General features: G+C 40.1%; 1 protein-coding gene across 4 annotated transcripts in view; it reads left to right on the forward strand.

Annotated features, from left to right (window-relative positions):
- The window catches only part of CDK5RAP2 (CDK5 regulatory subunit associated protein 2), a 145,420-nt gene that overhangs the window by 112,439 nt on the left and 12,188 nt on the right, over positions 1-20,793 (forward strand). For 2 of the 4 annotated variants that reach the window (XM_075015126.1, XM_075015129.1), the window contains exons 27-36: positions 2,957-3,189; positions 4,871-4,919; positions 6,091-6,278; positions 7,627-7,752; positions 12,814-12,930; positions 15,469-15,658; positions 15,854-15,972; positions 17,180-17,437; positions 18,386-18,520; positions 18,619-18,878. In XM_075015126.1, the coding sequence (XP_074871227.1) occupies positions 2,957-3,189; positions 4,871-4,919; positions 6,091-6,278; positions 7,627-7,752; positions 12,814-12,930; positions 15,469-15,658; positions 15,854-15,972; positions 17,180-17,437; positions 18,386-18,520; positions 18,619-18,878 (1,675 nt within the window). The remainder of the gene's footprint in view (positions 1-2,956; positions 3,190-4,870; positions 4,920-6,090; positions 6,279-7,626; positions 7,753-12,813; positions 12,931-15,468; positions 15,659-15,853; positions 15,973-17,179; positions 17,438-18,385; positions 18,521-18,618; positions 18,879-20,793) is intronic. The other 2 variants (XM_075015127.1, XM_075015128.1) reach the window with 2 other exon arrangements.

A 20,793-nucleotide genomic window follows, 5' to 3' on the forward strand; every position in this document is an offset into this window, starting at 1 on the left:
CTGTGTCACACGAAGTGATCACAATGGCTCTTTCTGACCTTAAAGTCTTTAGCTATGTACACACTAGTGGGTTTTGTCGACAAAACTGTAAATCAACAGAATGCATCACTTTTGTCGACTGTCTTATGCCACTTCCTATGAGGCAAAATGCCTCTGTCGATAGAAAGCTGGTCTGGGCAATCCAGGAGCCCTCTGTTGACAAACAGGGCTTCTGGGACCCTGGACAGCCCTGTCTGCTGTGCTTCTGGTTGGTCATTTTGTCGAGAGAGTGGCCGGTCAGTTCGGCCTCTCTCCGACGACAGAAGTTTTGTCTGAAGTCATCTTGCGACAAAAACTACTGTCAACAAATCACTATAATCTAGACATCGTCTATGAGTGAAAGACACAATCAGTGCTCCGGGAATTTTGCAGCACTCACATTATACATCAGAGCTGACATAGTCTGAAGCACTTCTGTGGTCAGTTGAACCTTCTTGGCTGTGTGCAATACATAAATTTATGTATGCAATAGTAATGCTAGCACTTATAATGACAATCTGTGGCACTTGTATACCATGGTGGCCTCCATTCCAGCATCTGAAAGCACTCTACATTGAAATCAACGAACGAAGCCTTACAAGAGAGGTTCATAAACCAGAGAATCTTTCCTCTAAGGCTAGGAAGTATCATAATTTTATATATGGAAAAATGGAGGCAAAAACAGTTAAGTAATTTATCCTCAAACCAGACTGACACTCTCCATCCTAGAATATGGATCTCTTTTTACCCAACCCGTTTGTCAAAAAGACACTCTTTCCCCCTTGGGATGGAAACCATACCTTAATCTGTCCTGTGAGGACTGGGGCTTGCCTCCCACCTGCCCCCCACAGCTGGTGCTCCAGCTGCACTGGGTTGTTGTGGCTGCAATTCCTGCACTGACTTCCTGCAGTTCAGGAGGGAAGCAACTATGTCAGGAGGGAGGAGTGACCATGCATGCTGCAGGGAAATGCTCCCTGCAGATAGTGCCCCCCACCACTCTCATTGGCCAGGAATCATAGCCAATGGAGGCGGCAGGGGGATGGTACCTGCAAGTGCAGAGCCACCTGTACCCACCATGGAAGCTGCAGGGGATTGGGGAATCAAGTCGGTGCCCCAGTCCCCTGCCTCTTCTCACACCCTCCCAGTCTGCCAGAAGTTTTATTTTCTACCAGACTCTGCACCACAACCCCCACCCTGTTTCTGCACCCTCTGTCCCACCTGGACCCCCAGCCTGCTCCTATATCTTCCTTCCTGCCTAGACTCTTCACCGCCACTCTGATTCCACTCCTGCACCTTCCTTCTTGCTGAGACCTCTCACTGCCATGCCCAGCCCCCACACCCCCAGCCCAACCCGGCGCCCTACCTCCTGCTCAGACACTTCACGTCTACCTCCAGCCCTCTCCTGCACACTGAACCCCTTGTTTTTGGCTCTGCCTCAGAGGCTGGGGGGAGGGGAGGCTCACAAAATCTATTAGCTCCGGGCCCCTAGAAGAGTTAATTAGGTCTTGGGGATAAGCCTTGCACTTTGGCAATTCCCCTCATCCCCCCATGGGTGTGGAGCTTGAGGAGCTTTTCTTTTTTTTCTTTTGCTCCTCACTTGTGTGTGGCCCTTGACAGATTTGTGGCTATAGGGGTCCACTTTATATTACAAATGTCCCCACTCCCACCATAGAGATTACCTGATGGTAGCAGGTGGAACACAGAAATGTCTTCAGACCTTTAGGTTTTGCCATAATTTATGACTGAGGATGCTTGCAAGCTCTTTATGTGGCACTTTAATGTTAGCTTAGAGAAATACCCACCTGCTCCATAAAATAAATGAACTTGCATGCCTAAAAATACACTTCATACATATGGCGTACATAGATCTAAGGAGTGCCTTTTGTGAAAAAAGAGGTGCTGGTACTCATCCAGCTCCCCTTCCCCCAGCCAGTTCTGTGGCTGGGGCTGGCGAGATGCCTATGTTTAGTACCGGCACAAAAAAAAAGCACTGGATCTAAGTACGTAACCTAAGGGATGGGGTGGGATGAACTGCTATGAAGCTTTTATTGCCATGGATTAGGTAGGACTGCGTGACTCACAAGTGACAGAGTGACACATGAGTTACAGAGCTCTCCCTAAACAAATGGAAATAAAAATGTCATAACAATCTACACTGTCATAGATTTTGTGTATGCCCCATATTTTGTTTGTTTTTTTGCCTTTTTTAGTCCCTTCCTCCCCAAGGTATGTGCTGCTCCAGAAAGAAGCAGATCAGCGATAGGGATAGTTGTAATATAAAGTGGACATCTGTAGCCGCAAGTGAGGTATACATTCAGATATTCTGAGTTGAAATTTTTAAACTACCTATTGAACTACAAGAATTTAGTTGGTTGGTTGTCACGATGACATCTATAGTAATAAACGTATCAAAAAGAAACCTAGAATTTGTCATACTGGATGAAACCACTGGTTCACAAAGTCCAGAATTCTACCTCTGATGGTCAGCAGTCAGTATGTGTTTCGGGGGAAGGTGGATCTCACCTGACCCCATTGGCCCTTCACAGACAACCATTGTAGACTCTTATTTTTAGCCTTTTTACACATCCTTTCCCATTTATTTCACTATGCCATCCGACTCACTTGTTTATTGGATTCTAAGAATCAGGTTGATGCTGTGTTTTTGATGGCCTCCAAGCGAATTAATCCTTTCAGTTCCAGCTGTTCTTATAAATTAAACAGTTACATAAATCATAATCACCTGAAAGTTATCAGTATGTATACAAAGCCTAATAGTAAGGGCAGGATGTCTTTGTCACTGTTGCTGTAGGGCATTTTTAGAGAAATTGAGTTTATATAACATTCTAGTCCAGAAATAGAATTTTCATTAATTTTAGTTTGTTCTTAAATGTTAGTTATGGCCAAAAAATTCTTTTCAGAGAGAATTTCATTTTTTCAGGTATGACTCACTGGTCCATTCTCAAGCTCGAGAGCTCTCCTTTCAACGCCAACAAATTAAAGAGATACACAGCATCTGTCTCACCTATCATCACCACCTGACCAGCCTTATTAAAGCTTTTGAGGAATTGCTTCAAGCTAGTGATGTTGATTACTGTGTTGCTGAGGGCTTCCGTGAACAGCTGAATCAAAGTGTGCAACTTTTTGAGAAGCTGGAAAAGAAGTTTCTATATGGTATGTGGTTATATTTCCCAGCTTGTTACCTATGATCCATAAATACTTTACTGAAATCTGAACATTTTCATTATAGTATTTTTGCCTTGGAAATCAGTGTGTATGTATGTTTTGTTTGCTTCACATCAGTCACTGTGGGAGGGACCCTCCCAGTACAGTTCTTTCAGTCAAACAGCTGCTGTCCCTTCCTTTGCAAGTCAGATTAATTCTAATGCTCTTGCAATGTGTGATTCTCAACTTTGTCATTGTCATTGCTATTGGGTCCTTCTGTCTCAAGTTGTTCCTGTGTCACAAGACAAACACACCAAATAACCAAAAATACTCAGACTAAAGCCACAGGGTACAGAAAAAACAATGACTGTTTCAACAACAGACTCCAGAATTTTTCAGTATAGAACCCAGTCCAGGGGCCACTGAAGTTAGTGCAGTGACAAATACTTTTGATTTGTAGGCCTTTTGAATCATGCTTATGTGGTCTGATCAGCTCCCATTGAAGTATTCATAAGAATCTTTCCATTGACAATGGTCCCTGTCTTGTCCTTCTTTAAAAATAGCTGCAGCATGTTATAGTTTGATTACTTGTACTAAAGAGGCTGCATATGTGAAAAAGATGCTGTAACTAGTGTGTCATGCCAAGAAAGCAAAAATTGAGTGTATTTAGTGATTTCAATTGATACTTGCATTGCAAATAAGAAGATTTTGTAGCACATAAACATTAAAATGTCTTAACTCCCACTCCAACAAATAGATGGTACCTATATACAGTGAAAAGTCACTGAAAACTGAGACAATTCAATATATTTAACACTATGGTACTGTAGTGAATCGCACATTAAAATAAAATGATGTGTATAGGACTACACAGAACTTTTGGCTTACTAAGAACTGACTAAAGCACTAGCACAGACATGACTGTCCATTTCAATCCCAACCTTCAGTACGTACCTCTCAAATTCAAGTTCTGTGCCTTTTCTGAGCCCGGATGGCCAGTGGGCTTAGTCACATGGCGGCTTAGCAGAAGGGACTAAGATGACCTCATCAAACTAGTGATTCACTAGTTCACTAGCGATTCAGGTTATATTTTGAACCCAGATCTCTAGAGCTGAAGAGTTACTTGCACTGTGATCCGCACTACAATCTGAAAGACAAGGGGCAAAGTCCTGCTGGAGGTCAGGGAAGCATTACTCAGAATGCAGTGTGTAAGGGTGGCCAGGCAAAAACAGTATGGAACTCTTACTACTTCCTCTTTTTGTTAGTACGCACCCTGCACTTTGTTATCCTGTACACAACAGTAGGTACTATGGAGCCTTGACCCAGGACCCTAAAGTTATAAAATGCTATGGAATGGTTGACAGACACCTCACCTACTGTTCTTTTGAGCATGAGGTAGGAATATTGCTCTGGTATGTGCTAGCATGGGTTAAAATTATGCCTTGTACCCTCTCTTCCACACCAAGGCACCTGGATAGAATTTGGCATTAATACATTATTTGTGCATTCTCTGACTGATGAGTGCACTTCCTATACTGTTTCTTACTTAGGGTGGTTTATACTTGTGCTTTACAGGTCACCTTTCAATTAGCCATTAAATTATACCAATATATTAATTCAGAGTTAAAATGAGATATCCCGTTTAATTTTGAGTTTATTTTTCTTCCTTTAAAATATTTTTATTGTGCAGGAGAATCATTGGATGCAGAAGTTACCAAACTTTATGCACTCGCACAAAGGTAAGAGTACTGTTGCAGACTAGTATTAAACTTGTGTATTAAAATGACAGAGTCTACATGTTTTATAGAGGAACTTCAACTCAATTGCTCTTTGGGATGGCTGTTACTTATACATCACATGTTCCATTAATACACATTTTCTTAATAAAATATTTATAGAAAACAAACCTAGCCATATCTCCATGTTTCTCGGCAAAGGTGTAACAGTAGAGCCACTAAAGTGGGGTGTCAGGTTACCAAGACTTTGTTCCTTTTACTAGCATACATAAAATTAGGCTAGCATAACTAGGCCAGAGTAGCATGAAATATCTAGGCTGGATGCTCAGCACAGCTGAGAGAGGAGGGTTGGCAAAAATGTCCTTAAGGTATCTTTCAGTTTCTCCTCCACCTGGGACTGAACTGTAGCAATAATCTAAGCAACTCATTGCCTTGGGATGTTGTAAAGGCCAAAAGTATAACTGTGCTCAAAAAAGAATTTGATAAGTTCATGAAGGTTAGGCCCATCAGTGGCTGTTAGCTAAGATAGGCAGGGAGACAACCCCATGCTCTGGGCCCCAAAACCTTTAACTGCCAGAAGCTGGAGGCAGATGATTGATGATTGACCAATTGATTAATTGTCCAGTTCTGCTCATTCTTTCTGAAGTGTCTTGGGCATAACACTGTCAGAAGATGGGACACTGGGCTAGGTGAACTGTTGATTTGACTCAGTATGACCATCCAAACTGCATTGCTCTCTGACTTCATTCTCACAACACCCTTTCATTGCAGGTGTGGGGAGCAAGTGCAGTGAAGTTCCCTACATTGGTTTTATTCCAGGCCAAGGTTATCTTGCACTGGAGCAATGCTCAGATGCCTTTTAAGACCACCTCAAGTCCCCTTGCCATAAAAGGCACTTAAAATAGATCAGTGTTAAAAAAGAAACGTTAGGGGTGAGATCCTGGCTCCTCTACTGAAGTCCCCAGATGACAAAACTCCTGCTGACTTCATAAGGACCTGGATTCACCCTAGATTCTTATCTCTGCTTTATGGTGGTATGTCACTGTATATCTTTTTAAAAATGTGCTCATTATATGGTCTCCTGTGAATTTGAAGCCAATTTCTCATTATTCATTTTGCTTCTAAAGCAATAATTATGATTATATATTTAAAAATATTTTGCTTGACACACAAGGGATAATGAGAAGACCACCACAATGTATCAGCAGCTTAAGGATGAGTCACCTGTGCCATCTGCTTTTCATAGCTTGTTTGACTTTGAAATGTCAGAAAAGTCATCTGTTGGATCACCTGAACATAAACAAGACCTAGTGGAGGAAGAATATGACAAACTGGCAGTTGTGCCAAACAAGTTTCCCCCAGGTAATTTTTTTTCCCCCACTGAAGATTCACAATGTATTGGGGAAATTAGATAAATAAAAATTCGCAAGGGAACTAATTAAGAAGTAATGTGGAATGTATATCTGTTTCATCTTTCCAGTATCTTGCATAATTATTGTAATTTCAGTAATCATGTGTATCGAGATGACAATGATGGAAGCTATCTTCTCTTTGAAGCAAAATTAGCTATGATAGTTTGTGCTTTTGTTGTTTTGGACTGTAATTTTGTACATACTGTAGACGGTCCTTAAACAGACAAGTCTTGAGGGAATACAGATGTTGTCAAGAGATTATTAAATTTGAAAAGAACAAGACAGATTTTCTAATTTTATGAAAGACAGTCTTGTATTTCCTTGAGAGCTAAAAGTGCTGCATAATTAATAAATGGTGTCATGTTTGACCTGGATAGTTTCAGTAAGTGCCAACTGACAGTTAAAGTAGTTTGCAGTAAACAGAGATGAAAGTTTAACAGTTGACATAGTGTGCAGCGTTCAGGGAAAATTATTTCAAAATAAGCCAGCAGTAGATGACATGGATAAACTGACAAATAAGATAGTTACAATTAGAACTATAAGTTCCTGACTATGGCTGAAACATTAGAGGCGAGGAAGAGGAGTTGTCAAATGGCAAGGCGAAAAGGAAAAGGTACTGTACTGAAACTAGTTAGAACAGATGTATTTCTTAAGGCATGGAGTCTGTTCTACGTACTGCACAGCAAAGATTTATTTTGTACATGAGTTACTCTGGTGCCCATCCTGTTGTTCTATGGGAAATCGTGTACAATTGATAGACTAAGTTTAGGAATGAAATTATGTTGTGAACTTTAGATTCATAACCAAATAAATAAACTAGTTTAACTAGAAAATTGTGTGATCGCATACTGCTTTCAAGTAGAATTTTAGACGAGATTAAAAGGTAAGTTTATGATTACCTGAGAACACAGAATTACCATTCATTTAGCCCTCCTCACTAAGATATTTGTAAAAGATTTTCTAGCTCTTTTCCGACATCACACGCATTGCACTATGTAATGTAACCATTAAAATGTAACCATGTAAAAATATCAAGTATCAGAGAGGTAGCCGTGTTAGTCTGTATCGTCAAAAACAACAAGAAGTCCTGTGACACCATATAGCCTAACAGATATTTTGGAGGATAAGCCTTCATGGGCAAAGACCCGCTTCGTCAGACGAATGTATCGGGTCTTTGCCCACGACAACTTATGCTCCAAAATATCTGTTAGTCAGTAAGGTGCCACAGGACTCCTTGTTGTTTTTGTAAAAATATCAGCATTTTCTCACAATGAAGAGGGACCTCTTGATTTATTTAGACTTATTAATGGAGCATCTTCAGGAAATTCGAACACTGAGACAACGTTTAGAAGACTCCATTAAAACTAACGAGAGACTGAGGCTGCAGCTTGAACGACAAGTAACAGATATTGAACGAAATCAAGGTAAGATCTTATTTCATCATGAATGAAATGCACTTTTTTGTAAAGCCTGAGTGATTTAACTCTGCTGGAGGAATGTGGGTGGGTTGAGAGTAAAACCCCAAAACTTAAGCGAAGCTCTGATATGGATACAGTGCAATCAACCCCTTGGCACTGCTCCATAGAGAACTGGATTAAAAGCTGCAGTCCCACCACAGTGCTTGTTTGTTTGCATAAATGTGGGTCTCGTGACCTGTCTTTGACTTTGTCCAGTGCATAAAGCATCCAGTCCTGATGCAGAGATTGTTTTCAGAGTGTACAAGCATCCAATATGGCCTTTCCACATACAGCATCACACAAGCCACCCAAATAGAAACAGAGAGGGAGCTGTGCTAGTCTATACACTATCAAAACAAAAAGCAGTCAAGTAGCACTTTAAAGACAAGCAAAATAATTTATTAGGTGACCTTTCGTGGGACAGACCCACTTCTTCAGGTTCTGGTCTGGCTATGGTCTGAAGAAGTGGGTCTGTCCCACGAAAGCTCACCTAATAAATTATTTTGCTAGTCTTTAATGTGCTACTTGACTGCTTTTTGTTTTGCTACCCATATAGTGTTTAAATGCTGTGGACGTCTTTTCATCCTGGGAATCATTCTGTTATCAGATAAGAACCTAGAGTTTCTGGATTTGTCTTCTGTTTTTTTATTGCTGACACATGAATGCAAACAGACTTTTTTGCTTTTCACATGTTTTCTCCTTACTCTTAATTTTCAAGATATTGGTGCTGAGTCTTCATTTTGTTCAAGCTGAGACAAGGGCAGCTGCAGGGAGCTGTTTGCAGCAACCTAATTTTAGATCTGCCCAGCTCTTGTGTAAATTAGAGCAAGAAGTGTCCTATCTATCTCTAGTTCTCTATTTGCCGCTGATGACCTAAGAGTCTCTTAGGGTTTGTCTCCATTACAGGGTGGCTTGATCAATCCACTGGGGGACAATTTAGTGGGTCTAGTGAAGACCTACTAAATTGACTCTGGCACTCCACCAGAAAATGATGAATAAGAGGATTCACTGGCACAGGCACAGTTTCTTCTTCTGACCCAGTGTGCTGTGGACCCTGCAATAACCACATCTAAGCTACATTGATTTGAGTTACACTGCTTATGTAACTCAAATTGCATAGCCGAGAATGACTTATCCTCATAATGTAGACCTGCCTTTGTTGTAGCTGAGGTTTGAGTGTAGTAGACCTCATCTTTTTGCCTTTTTTCCATTTTATACTAGGAGTTCTGGGAGTGGTTAGCATAGGATGTGGCTGCACTATCATTATTAGCTGTCTGTGGAGAATCTCCTACATGAGGGGGACATTCTCCACAGGAGTCTCTGAATATTGTAAGTCCACTGCGTGATCCATATAGCAGCACCAGCTGACCTTTGTGGAATAAAGAATGTGGCCAACTTTCCTCAGCCTGTCATCAGAATTGCTTGCTGCAAGAAGTTCATAACAAAACAATCTTATGACTTGAATGAATGCAGCAGAAACTGATGGAATTTTTAAAAAGTCAGTTTTCAGTCAGCTCTCTCTAATACCAGATAGTATATGAAAATATGTCAATTGACCAGCACCTTTCAAAAGCAGACTTTCTGTTTTAAAGTTTTTTCTCAAGGAATCCACTTTTCTTTAACCAAGCAGGCAGTAAGTATATGGAACGGTGCATATTTTTCTACACATTACTTTGTTCTCATTCTCCTTCCTCATACTTTCGCCCAGGAGGGATGTATTAATCTACAATATTACTTACATCAGAAGCAGGCAACAAGTACATGCATGTTGTCTGCATACTGAGGCTCACTAAGACTAGTATAAGATTCATTATGTTTACATCATCCCTACAATCCATTTCTGTTGTTTAAATGGCTAGTACCTAGAAATGGCAGTTCACTTTCAAGAATAATTTAAACTGATGGAAAGGTGCATAAAAGGCACCCATTTCATTCATGAAGTATTTACGCAGCTGGAAAGCCATACTGTTATCATGAAATAACCACCCTGAAATAGTTCCTACTCTTTTCAGCTTCATAAAGATTCTGGAAAGGGCATCCATTAATTCACTGAAAGTATATTTTCTTTATAAACGGTCTCTTGCCTTCCATATGTCTTCTTGCTACTTTAGTAGATTTACTAGTTCATGGAGAGAAAATTTGGAGAGGAATGGAAAAAGTGGCTATTAATTGTAACAAGCCACTCTTTTGCTACATTATTTTCTCAGCATTTCCTGTTGCTTTTCAAAATGTGTTTTGGGTATAGAGGTATATGTTCTCTCTTCAGATGCCAATGATTGCCACTTTTGTCAAGATTTTTACACTGTTTTATGTTTTAATTTTGAATTGGGTTGTAAAAACAAACTTGTGGCTGAACATGAACTAGATTTAGGCTTTGGGGTATATCAACACATGATTTATGTTTTTCTATAACATCTTCATTTTGTTTCCCTTTGAAACAAACAAGTTACACATATACTGAAATGAAGACAGGCAGCATGTTAAATTCATTTGATACTGAGTTGTTTATTTGCTGGACCATAATACCAAGAATTACTTTAGTCTGATAAATATTTTATGAATGTGGATGCACACGCCATATTTTGCCATGTTGCCATTTTATTTGTCATCTTTACTTTGTCAGAAACAGTCAGAAGCCTCTGGGCTTGTAGCACCTTATAAATCGTGGAGGTCGTGGCATGATTCTTTAATTAATCTTGAGTTCAAATTTTCACTAAAATCAGGATTAAATGCAAGCTTAACCTTTAATTCTGAAGTTTCTAGGTGTCTAATGCTTGGTTGGATAAGGGTTTTAATCCCTGGGCTGTTGCTGTGTACGCTTGCGCTTCATTTGCAGCTGCAGAGTCTTTTTTTGTCTGTAGTGTTCGGGGATGGCTGGGTGGGGGGACCGTGTATTTATTTATCTTTGCTGCTGTTTTCTATGGTGCTCATCTGTCTGTCAGTCCTTTCTTGGAAAACTATAAAGTCTACAAACTTTTTGTTTTCATTGTTGTGATCTGTAACTTAAATAAAACTCCTCAGTGGTAATCTTGTAATCATAGGCCCTGATCTTACATTCTCAATAGCTAGCTGTACCCCGGCACCTGACCTATGCAGAGCCCCAGTGAAATTGATGGGGCTCTGCACAAGCGCAGAATGTTATACTAGTGGGTCTAATTACAGGATGGTGGCCTTATTGCCATTGTAGCTACATTTCCCTTTCGTTAGGTAAGAGAACAAATAGATTCTAGAGCCTGTCAGAGTAACTTGTCAAGTAATAAGAAAGCTGGGTGATGGGCAACATATTAAACTGGGATCGAGATGAGATCATCAAGTTCTGACACTTCAAGCTGAATTGCTTTTGTTAAAATCTGAAAGGCAAAAATTTTTTGAGTTAATGTAGCTACCTTAATTCTCACACAGAGATAGGTAAATGCCATTAGTGCCAGACTTCTAGAGCCTTTGAATCTTTCAGTAATGACAAGAAGTGTGTATCATGGCACACTATATTCCAGTTAGGTGGTGGCTAGGAGCTTCAGTTGGGATTGCAGTAAAATGAGGTTAGTCAGAAAGTACAGCACATCAAATTGAATTGCTGTAGCTGAAAGGCATCCACTGCTTGCATTCCACTATTTTTTTGCTACACGGTTATTTCTCTATTTATCAACTGAGCAGTTGGCACCCATTTAGTTGTCTTGATCTGTGCTAAAGTAGTAGCATTTGGGTCAGGTGTTCAAGAAGAATATATATTTTAAATACACTATTAATCGCAATGGATCCTGAGGAGCTTTACAAGTATGCACAGATATATGCCTTTTACACATGGCTATTGCTTCATTCATCATTGAAATATAGCCACTTCGGGAGCGGAACATGGCAGTTTTAACAGTGCATCATTATAGGGCACATGAATAATGGTAGACCCATTTCAAACTACATGTGCCATGTAGGGAGGCAGAATTATTGCCCAGGCTTATCTGGGACACTAGAGTCAACTCCTCTACTCATACAATTGTTATTGGATTTTTAGTGACCACACGTGGCCAGAAAGAATCTCGGTTTTTAATCATAGGCAAAGAACAGCAAATGCAGCAGCATATTCCCTTAGCATTATTTTCGGGCATTGATTCAGCATTAACTTGGAGGCAAAAATGCCATCAACAGAACCAATACCGCTCCTTCCCTGCGCCATCCTCCCAGGGTTTTCCTCAAAGGTCTCCCATGCAAATACCAATCCAGTCACACTGGCTATGGTTACACTACAGCACTCTGTCAACAGACGTCACTGTCAGGAGAGTTCTCCCAACAAAACTTCTGTTGACAGTGTGCGGCCACACACAAATGCCAATCAGGAGAGCTGCTCTCTTGACAAAAGAGGTACCTGGAAGCACAGCAGTCAGGGGCTCCCATTGTTGTGGATGTCGAGAGAAGCCCACCGTAGAGAGGCCACACAGCAAACAACAGTGTTGTGCCTCATGGCCGAGAGGCAGAACACTGCTGGCAAAAGTGTGCTGAGTTTTGTCCAGATACTGTCAGCAAAATGGAACTGTAGCCGCTCTGTTTAGCTTATGACAACTGAATAGCTCTCGGCTGAGGTGGTATGGCTAAAAGTAACACAGTCTGAATACAGAAGAGGTACTAGAATTTATCTTCAGTATAATACACCTGATTTTAAAAGTGTGTGATGGTCTCACAGGACATAGGAAATTCTTGAAATTTGTCACACTGCACGTTTTTTTTTTTTTGGACTGTTGGCTGAAGATATATACGATGTATCAGGCTGCATACCAAAACTTCCAGGGATAATTTAGCGATTTTGATAGCGTTGGCACAATGACTGTGGCTACTTGGGATGCAGAGCTTTGGTTAGCATAGAGTTTACCTGAATTGCCTTCCAGTCTATAGCAATGATAACCTTCAAAATATATAGGGGATAAATATCTTTCATAACATGTTTTTCTGCTTTGTTAAATTGTTCTTGTCTGGAAAGTTTAATCTTTTACTGACCTAGAGATGACTCATAAATCATTTTTATGTATATATTTATAGGTTCTGCAAACATTTTTATCCATGGCTCAGAGCAGCATAATTCTCTGACTTCTGAAATTCATTTCCTGAGGAAGCAAAATCAAGTTCTGAATGTAATGCTTGCAAAAGGATCTAGAGGTAAAATATAAAACTCTGTGTTAAAGAAGCAGCTTCTAATTTTGAAAGGACCAGGCATTTTTATTGTAACCTGAAAACAACAAAACATTTACATTCCTTTCATTACATTGCTTATACAGCTCTCCCCACTCTTGAAATTGCATGACCAGCTTGTGTATCCGAATTCAGGCTAATAGGGCTGGAGGATCTGGAATAGTAGCACCCTACCATTATTGTGTTGCTTCTGTCTCTTATCTAAGTGTCATCCTTTTATGTGTCCTCTTTAATTTCCTCTCTCTCCCTCTTTTATGCATGTGTGTGCATTCCACATTTCCTTTGTGCCATTTTCTTGCCTTCCATCTCTTTTTGGTATTGCTTCCTTGCCCAAGCTCTCTAAATAGAGATCTTGCCAAAGCAAAATGGCTAAAATTATTCAGTTTCATTCTGAATGGAGCTCCTTTCAGGCAGAGCTGGTAGCAAAGGGAAATAGATTAATTTCCCTAAAGGTTCTAGAGTCTGATGCAAAGGGAAAACTGGTAGTTCTAGTCGGTTTCCCTCTGCAAGCACTTTGCCTCAGTTCTGTTTATTTTTCAATAATCAGTTCCCACTCTACCTTTTTAGCTTGGCTCTCAACTCTCCTCAGCTCCACATGTGCTCTAAGCAACAAAGTAAAATTAATTCAGCCTCCTTAACAAGAAATTCTTTAAAGTGTGTAAAGCTAATCCTTGGGTCAAAGGCCTTCCTGTGTTTGAAGAGAGGTGTATTGACTGTTTGCGTATAAGGAGTGTCTGAACACTCCCCCACTTTCATGTTTTCTGATCTAAAATCACTTGAAGTTTAGCAGTTTATTTGAGGTTTATCTTTTACAGTGCATAAGCTAGTGTTGCTTTTGTTTGTTGCTTTGTTTGACAGCATGCTTTTAGAGGCATGGCTTCAGTTTTGTAAACATAATGCCTGAGCCATGGTCGTCTTCACAGACCTTTATGGTGGTGTGACTGTTAGAAAATCCACACTCCTGAGTGCTGCAGTTACACCAACTGAACTCCAGCGTAGACAGCTCTGTGTCAAAGGGAGGACTTCTCCCATTGACACAGCTGCTGGCTTTTGGGAAGATGGAGTACCTCTGCGTGCGGGAGAAGCTTTCCCATCAGCATAGACAGCATCTTCAGCAAGAGCTGCATTGGTGCAGCTGAGCCAGGGCAGCAGCATTATTGTAGTGCTGTAAGTGTAGACAGCCCCTAAGTAATGCTCATCATAGCAGAGCAATGTTGCCTTTTATTTTTAGGACTGGGTCAATTTCCCAGGGTTGTGGGCATCGTCCCATATTTATCTTGAGAATAAATCTCCTGGCTGATGTTTTTTTGTCTCTAGTATCTGTCCAGTCTCAGCCTTACCTCTCCTCCTGTGGTAATAGATGAAGTCAGATGGACCCCTTTTCCTGATTTTTCTGAATTAGTGCATTCTATTTTCTGTGCGAAGCAAAAGGATTTGGTTACAATGTGTGAATCTGAATGGGAATTATATGGCCAAATCCCCATAGGCCATGCTGAAAATGACCCTGCTTCTGCCTGTTTCCAGTATTTTATTTCGCCCTGTTGTATTGCTAGCATATATTCATAGTTTGCTTATTGCTCTGGGCAAAGGTATGGGATCTAGAAATGTACAGTTCAGTGTTTGAAAGTAAAACTAGAATAGTAGCTTCCAATTATACTAACCCTTTGAACACTGGTGACTCTGCAAAGTTCCTAGTTTTCTGCTGCAGAATGAAACTTCCAGTGAAGTCAGTGGAAGGTGTTTGAAGCCTGGGGTAAGAGGATTGGGAGCCATGCATTTAAAAGCCCTTGGGAGCTTCCATTTTCACTGACTTACAGCTAGATTGCTCTTCTGAGGAGAGAGGACTCCTAATGGCTGGGAGGTGGAACAGTTTCTCCCTGCTTGACCCCTGCTAGGAATGCCTCTCTCCTTACCAGTGTTAATCTTCTCACATGACCAGCTGCCCCAACTGACAGTTCTCAGATAAGGAGCCAACATGAAGAAGGCTGGTTATGTCAGAGGCAGGGGAGAACTGGCCTGGTACTGGTGTCATGCATGCAGACAGTGCTGGGAAAGAGCATTTCAACAGTCAATGGAGGGGTCATTGTTGGACAAGGAGAAAGCAGGATTGGCCATACTCAGTACCTTCTCCCTGTCAACAGGAGAAGTTTACTGCTCAGTAAGAGCACTCAAGTGGAGTATGCTCCCTGTTGGAGCCTAATCCTGACAGTAGCTGAGCAGCCTCTTTTCTGCTGATTTTTTCTGGTGGAGACTGTTTTACATGTGTAAAGTAGTGCTCAGCTTCCCACAGAACAGGGTCATGAGTGTTGTAGAGGTTAAACACTGCACTGCATTCAAGCACATTTATCTACCGTTAGAAAACTGGAATACTGAAATCCTAAAACACAGAAGAGCAGCTTATTTCCATTATTACTCTGCCAGTGCTGAACAATTTGAATTTGTGGAGTAGTGTGGTTCAGGTACACTGTGGGGATTGCGAGCAACTTGTATTTCTGCTCCTTGCAGACAAACAAAAGGAAAATGAAAAGTTAAGAGAATCCCTTTCTAAGAAGAATGCGATCATTGAACATCTTCACCAGGATTATGAATGCATCAAGAAGGAAAATGAAGTGTTGCAAAAACAAATTGGCAAAAAGGAGGATGAAAACAGACATTTGACTCATGAGATTTACAGCAGTCGTAATGAATTGAACAGGTATCAATCCTGCCTCTGTTGTCTCCAGACAGAGGAACATTGTGTGACATGCATGTTTTTAGCTGTGGCCATTAACAGTAATGAGAGCTACATAATTATATTGAGGGAGTGGGAAGGAGGTGGGAATTTTAGATTTTCAATGAATGAATGTGCAAAACTTTACCTTTGACTTATGCGTACATTGAAACTTACCAGGTTGCAGACAGAAATGAATGCAAAGCAACATCAGCTGTCTGAGAACGACAAATTACTGCAGTCACTCCGAGTTGAGCTAAAAGTGTTTGAAAAGTTGGCTGAAGCCAGGAGGAGAACAGGTATAAAATGCATTGTCATGTCTGCCCTTTGTTATTGCAGCCATTCTGGCTCTGGCTGTTATCTTGTTGGATTACATAAGACAGGAGTTGGACTGAGTTGATATTTCATTGGTTTTACTTAAATCTCCATTACTGCTTCAGACAGTGATGTTGGTGAGTTTAGTAGCAAGTGATGCTCTTTCCTACAGGGAAGCATCCACGTTGTGTCAGGGACAGTATGCTGCTGGAGGTACTATCCTTTAAATTATATGTAAAATTGAACCCCTACCCAAATATGGTTATTAAAGCAGTAAGGGAGGGGAATGAAACTGAAGTGACTGCTTCCTTCACGTTCTAGGAGCAAGGGAGATAAAAACCCTTCTGAATGAGCATCATACCAGTGGAAGTGCAGAACAGCCCCTATTTTTGTGGCATACTACCTGCAAAATAGAATAAAAATCCTTGCAGAAATTAATACTGTTCATTGCTATGTTAAGTTCAGTCCCCTGTATCGTTTGGTTTAGGGCCCAGCTGCAGCAGAAGAATGCAGTTGCTAAGGGACAAATGGAGAAATTTAGAGGGTTTGTCTTCAGGATAGAATTAAACTTCCTTGTAGTCTTTATAACATCCACATATCATAGCAAACTTCCTTCTCATGCATCTGGCAAACCCCTTCCTGATGAGTGGAGAATCTATTTGGGTCTTAGAGAGCACAACCTAGGAACCCCTTTTTGTGCATTTCCACCTTGTATGAAAGGACAGAACAGTGCCTGATATTTCTCGGTTTCAAATTGGGTCCTCTGGTTGACAGGTGATCACAATTCCTTTTGTGAAATAAAACTATCAGTTGTTCTCCAGCCTTCTCCTCATGCAAAGATTACCCATGCCTTTCTTTTTTTTTTAACTTTCTCCCCTACTGTGCATTAACGCACTTCAGATATTATAAATCCTTTCCATTCTAGTCTCTTATTATTATGCATCATCTTGCTTTTGGCCTGCGACTTACTAGCTTTTATGGACGAAGTGGAAAAATAATTTTCAGCTCTTATTTAATCATTTGATGGTAGAAGCAAATTAAGATTTCCCTTTTTTTTATCAAACCATTATCTTAATACAGTTTGTAGTTAATTCTGAATATTAAGAATAAAACTGGCTATAATTTACTTGCTCAGAATTTTGATAATGTCTAACATTTAATTGTTAGTGATGTTAAGTGTTTGTTTTACAGACATCTTGGATTCTAGAAATGATGCATCAGAAGGATTCAGAAAAGATCAAAATAATCTACTTGATTTACATGAACTATTGACCGAAATACAGAGTTTGCGTGTGCAGCTTGAAAGAAGCATAGAAACAAACAAGACTTTGCATGAAAAATTGGTGGTGCAGCTTTCAAAAGAGAAGAAAGATGAAGCAGCCTCAGCATCGGCTGTGAATATCAACTACCTTTTAAAACGAGATTCACAGCATTATACAGGAATGAATGGTATTGTGCTGTCCATGCTTTTATAACACTGTAGAAACCTGTGCCTCTTTCTCCTAAAACATTATATGTCAACTATGTGATTTGGGAGCTGTCCATTAGCATTTCAGATCCCTTTTAGCCTCTGTCAGTTCCTTTTCGTTCAAAAAATCTTCCTAAAAACCTGTGAGAAAAGACAACGGCAGATTCTATTTCACCCCCAAAGGAGGAAGACTCTGAATGCAGCAAGTACCAGTATGTTAACTCCATGCAAGGTTTTCTTTGCCATCAGCACCTAGACAACTGTAACATGTTCTATGTGGGCCTGCCCACTTGGGGCCGCTCAGAAGCTTACGTAGCTGCTCACTTGTGGAGTAATGTTGTGTAGGGAGCCCATAACACCAGTGAGTTCACTGGTTCTTGATAAATTTCTAGGTGTTGTCTTTGATGTTGGTCTTGGCTAATATCAACCTGAATGATTAGAGACCTGCTTATCTGAGCCAACATTACTTTCTGCCATACTGCCACAGCTGAGACAGTACAGTTGGGTCGGAAGGATCCAGTATTGGGTTATTTGAGTGCAGGCTCTGTGCCAAGGTCTGGATTTCTGAGCCTTCTGGCCATGCTCCAGTAGCTGTTTTTTCTCGTTCATTTGTTCAGGGCAGTGGGGATGATGTCATGTTGGTTGGGCAGGGTGCTTTACTTTTTGTGGAGAGTTAGTTAGAGATCTGTAAGTGTTGATTGGATGACACTATTGTACTGAAGTATTTCCACTGATTCGATTTTGGGACTTACCCAGAGATTATGTGATAGAGAATTAAATAGATGCATGTCCTGGCTACTGGAGAGCACCTCTTTATAGGGACTCTTGCTGCTGAAATACTCCAGGGTAGGAAATAGGACCAACAAGAACTTTTTATGGAAACTGTTTCCCATTTACTGATGCACTCTCTTTCTGTTCTGGATGTATAGACGTTGATCACAAATTCTCTGCTGCAAGCAGTAATGTATGTGAATTACAAAACTGTGGACATTGTACATCACCAGCAAAAGCAGGTACGCCCAAGGACAAGAACCTCATAAACAAGCAAATGCTCTGTATTCCAGGTTTGCTTTCTGAGATTTAGTACAGCGTAAATTACTTCCACATTTTGAAAGGATCAGGCTTTAAAAATTAAGTGTAAATTATTTTTTTTCTGCTTTAGAAACACAACTAGCACATAAAGAAGATTTAGACAGTTCTTCGCAATGCAGTAGCAGCTCATCCATGGGCACATCATGCACTCCTCGTCTTGTTCCTGGTCATCGTATGTGGGCGGACAAAAGTGGACGCCATATCCTTGGCTTGATTGAGGATTATAATGCCCTACGGAAGCAGATCTCAGAAGGACAAAAGCTGGTGTCTGAAATGGAGGCTTGTTTCAGAGAGATCATTGGGATGAAACACCTGGAACCTGGAGTAAAGGTATTCATTGAAAACAGGGGAAATGGAATTTACCTTGTATCACAAAACATGTAGATCAGATAAATGAGCTTCCGTGAACAATGCTGCCAAAGCACAGCAGCCGTGACGTGCACTATTCCTAGGTCACATCTGAATACAGAGGGTCGGCTGCATGCTTATTTAATGATGATAGACCAAGTGGTCCACTATGGATGAGTTAACAATTTCATTTTTAGCTGTGACTTTGAATGTCTTTTAACTTGTATATCCCACAGGTGAAACTGCTGCTTCAAAATAAACGTGGGAAAATTTATTACATTGGAAATATAATCAGATAAGGAAAACCATGAACACAAACTATGTTAAAATGGAGTTAAGGTGGAAAGTGGAACTGCTTGAAAATCAGACTTTCCATTCTGCAGGGAACTTCAGAATAAAAAGTAGAATTTTCAAAATTCCTGGTTAGAGGATATCTGAAACCTTCATTCTGAAGTACATTTGGATGTGAAGAATCAAGGGGTGGGTTATTTGAGTGCAGACTGGGCTGTCTCTAAAGGCTATGGGGAAAAAAAAGAATGTGGGAATTCAAGCCCCGTGTTCCTGGTTCAACTCTGACTCCTTGGTTGTTTAGATTCCAAACTGGGATTCTGTAATTATTCTGAAACAGAGTGTATAGACTCAAGTAATTCAGATTTAAGGTTAATTTAAAAGAAGTCCAAACTTGTCAAAATACAGAAATGCAAAACTAAAGTTGGTTAGGTGCCATAACTGCCCTCTCCATGAAATAATCATGCAGTTGTGATTGATACACATTAGTGGTAGTTGTCACATACTAGGTTAAATTGTCAAAACAAAAAGCAGTCAAGTAGCACTTTAAAGACTAGCAAAATAGGTTAAATTGATCTTTGAAGAAACAGTATCTATCCTACCTCTGCTTCCTTCCTGCCCCCAGCTTTTTTTTTTTGGTGTCAGCTTGGCTTGCAGTTGTGCAGAAAGATATGGGGTCATTGTGTATGGGCAGTATTCCTAGGTGCAATCATCTTTTATGGTTATTCCTTAAATAATCAAAATGTTTTGTCTGAGGATGATATATATTGTAGGAGGAATATGTTTTACAAGTAAACTCCTTCATATCCAGCAGTCCCAGGACCGGGCAGTTTGCCGGATATTCAAATATTTTGGATAATATATAGGTACACCTAGTAATGCATAACGCTAAAGAAAAACAAGATTAGATATTAAGAAATAAACAAAAATGTATGCAAAGTACTTTACTTACCAACAACAGTGGTATTGTACATTGTAAACTTATACTGTATTTGCTGTATTTATTCCTATTTATGTACAATATGCTGTACTTACGGAAAATATAACTAAAATTTACGTTTGTGTAAAATGCTGTTATTTGGGAGTTCTAGTTGATAGAATGCTCGTTAAGACAGAGTTTACTGTATTGTCTTTTTCACAACTTTCCATTTTATTCAAAAAAGAAAGTGTGCTTGAATCTCCTGTCTTGTTCATATCAGTTACTTGACTTGATCACTTAATAGACTAACAGTGTTGTGGATGTAGAAAAATCCCTATTGGTCTTTTAAAAATGGGGAGATAATTATATCGCATTAAAAGTGCAGTGCTTCTCTTTGCCAGTTTCATATTAGCGAAGACATTGACTCACAAAAATTCTGGAAAATCATTCAGGCATTGTGTGTGTGTTCATACAATGTAGCAATGTCTGCATGACACTTAAGACTCTGAAATATCTCACATTTTCAGGTGACCTAGTTAAGATGGTGATAAAGACTGAAGAAATAATCTCCCAGCATGATTGTTACTTGTTTTGTTGGTGTAGAGATAAAAGCAGTAAGTTTCACAATTTGCCATCAAGCACCAAGCTTTACATCTCTGAAGTTTCAACTACTTAGCAAATGGGATATTT

This window comes from Carettochelys insculpta, chromosome 21 (assembly GCF_033958435.1).
Source record: "Carettochelys insculpta isolate YL-2023 chromosome 21, ASM3395843v1, whole genome shotgun sequence".
Classification (NCBI taxonomy): domain Eukaryota; kingdom Metazoa; phylum Chordata; order Testudines; family Carettochelyidae; genus Carettochelys; species Carettochelys insculpta.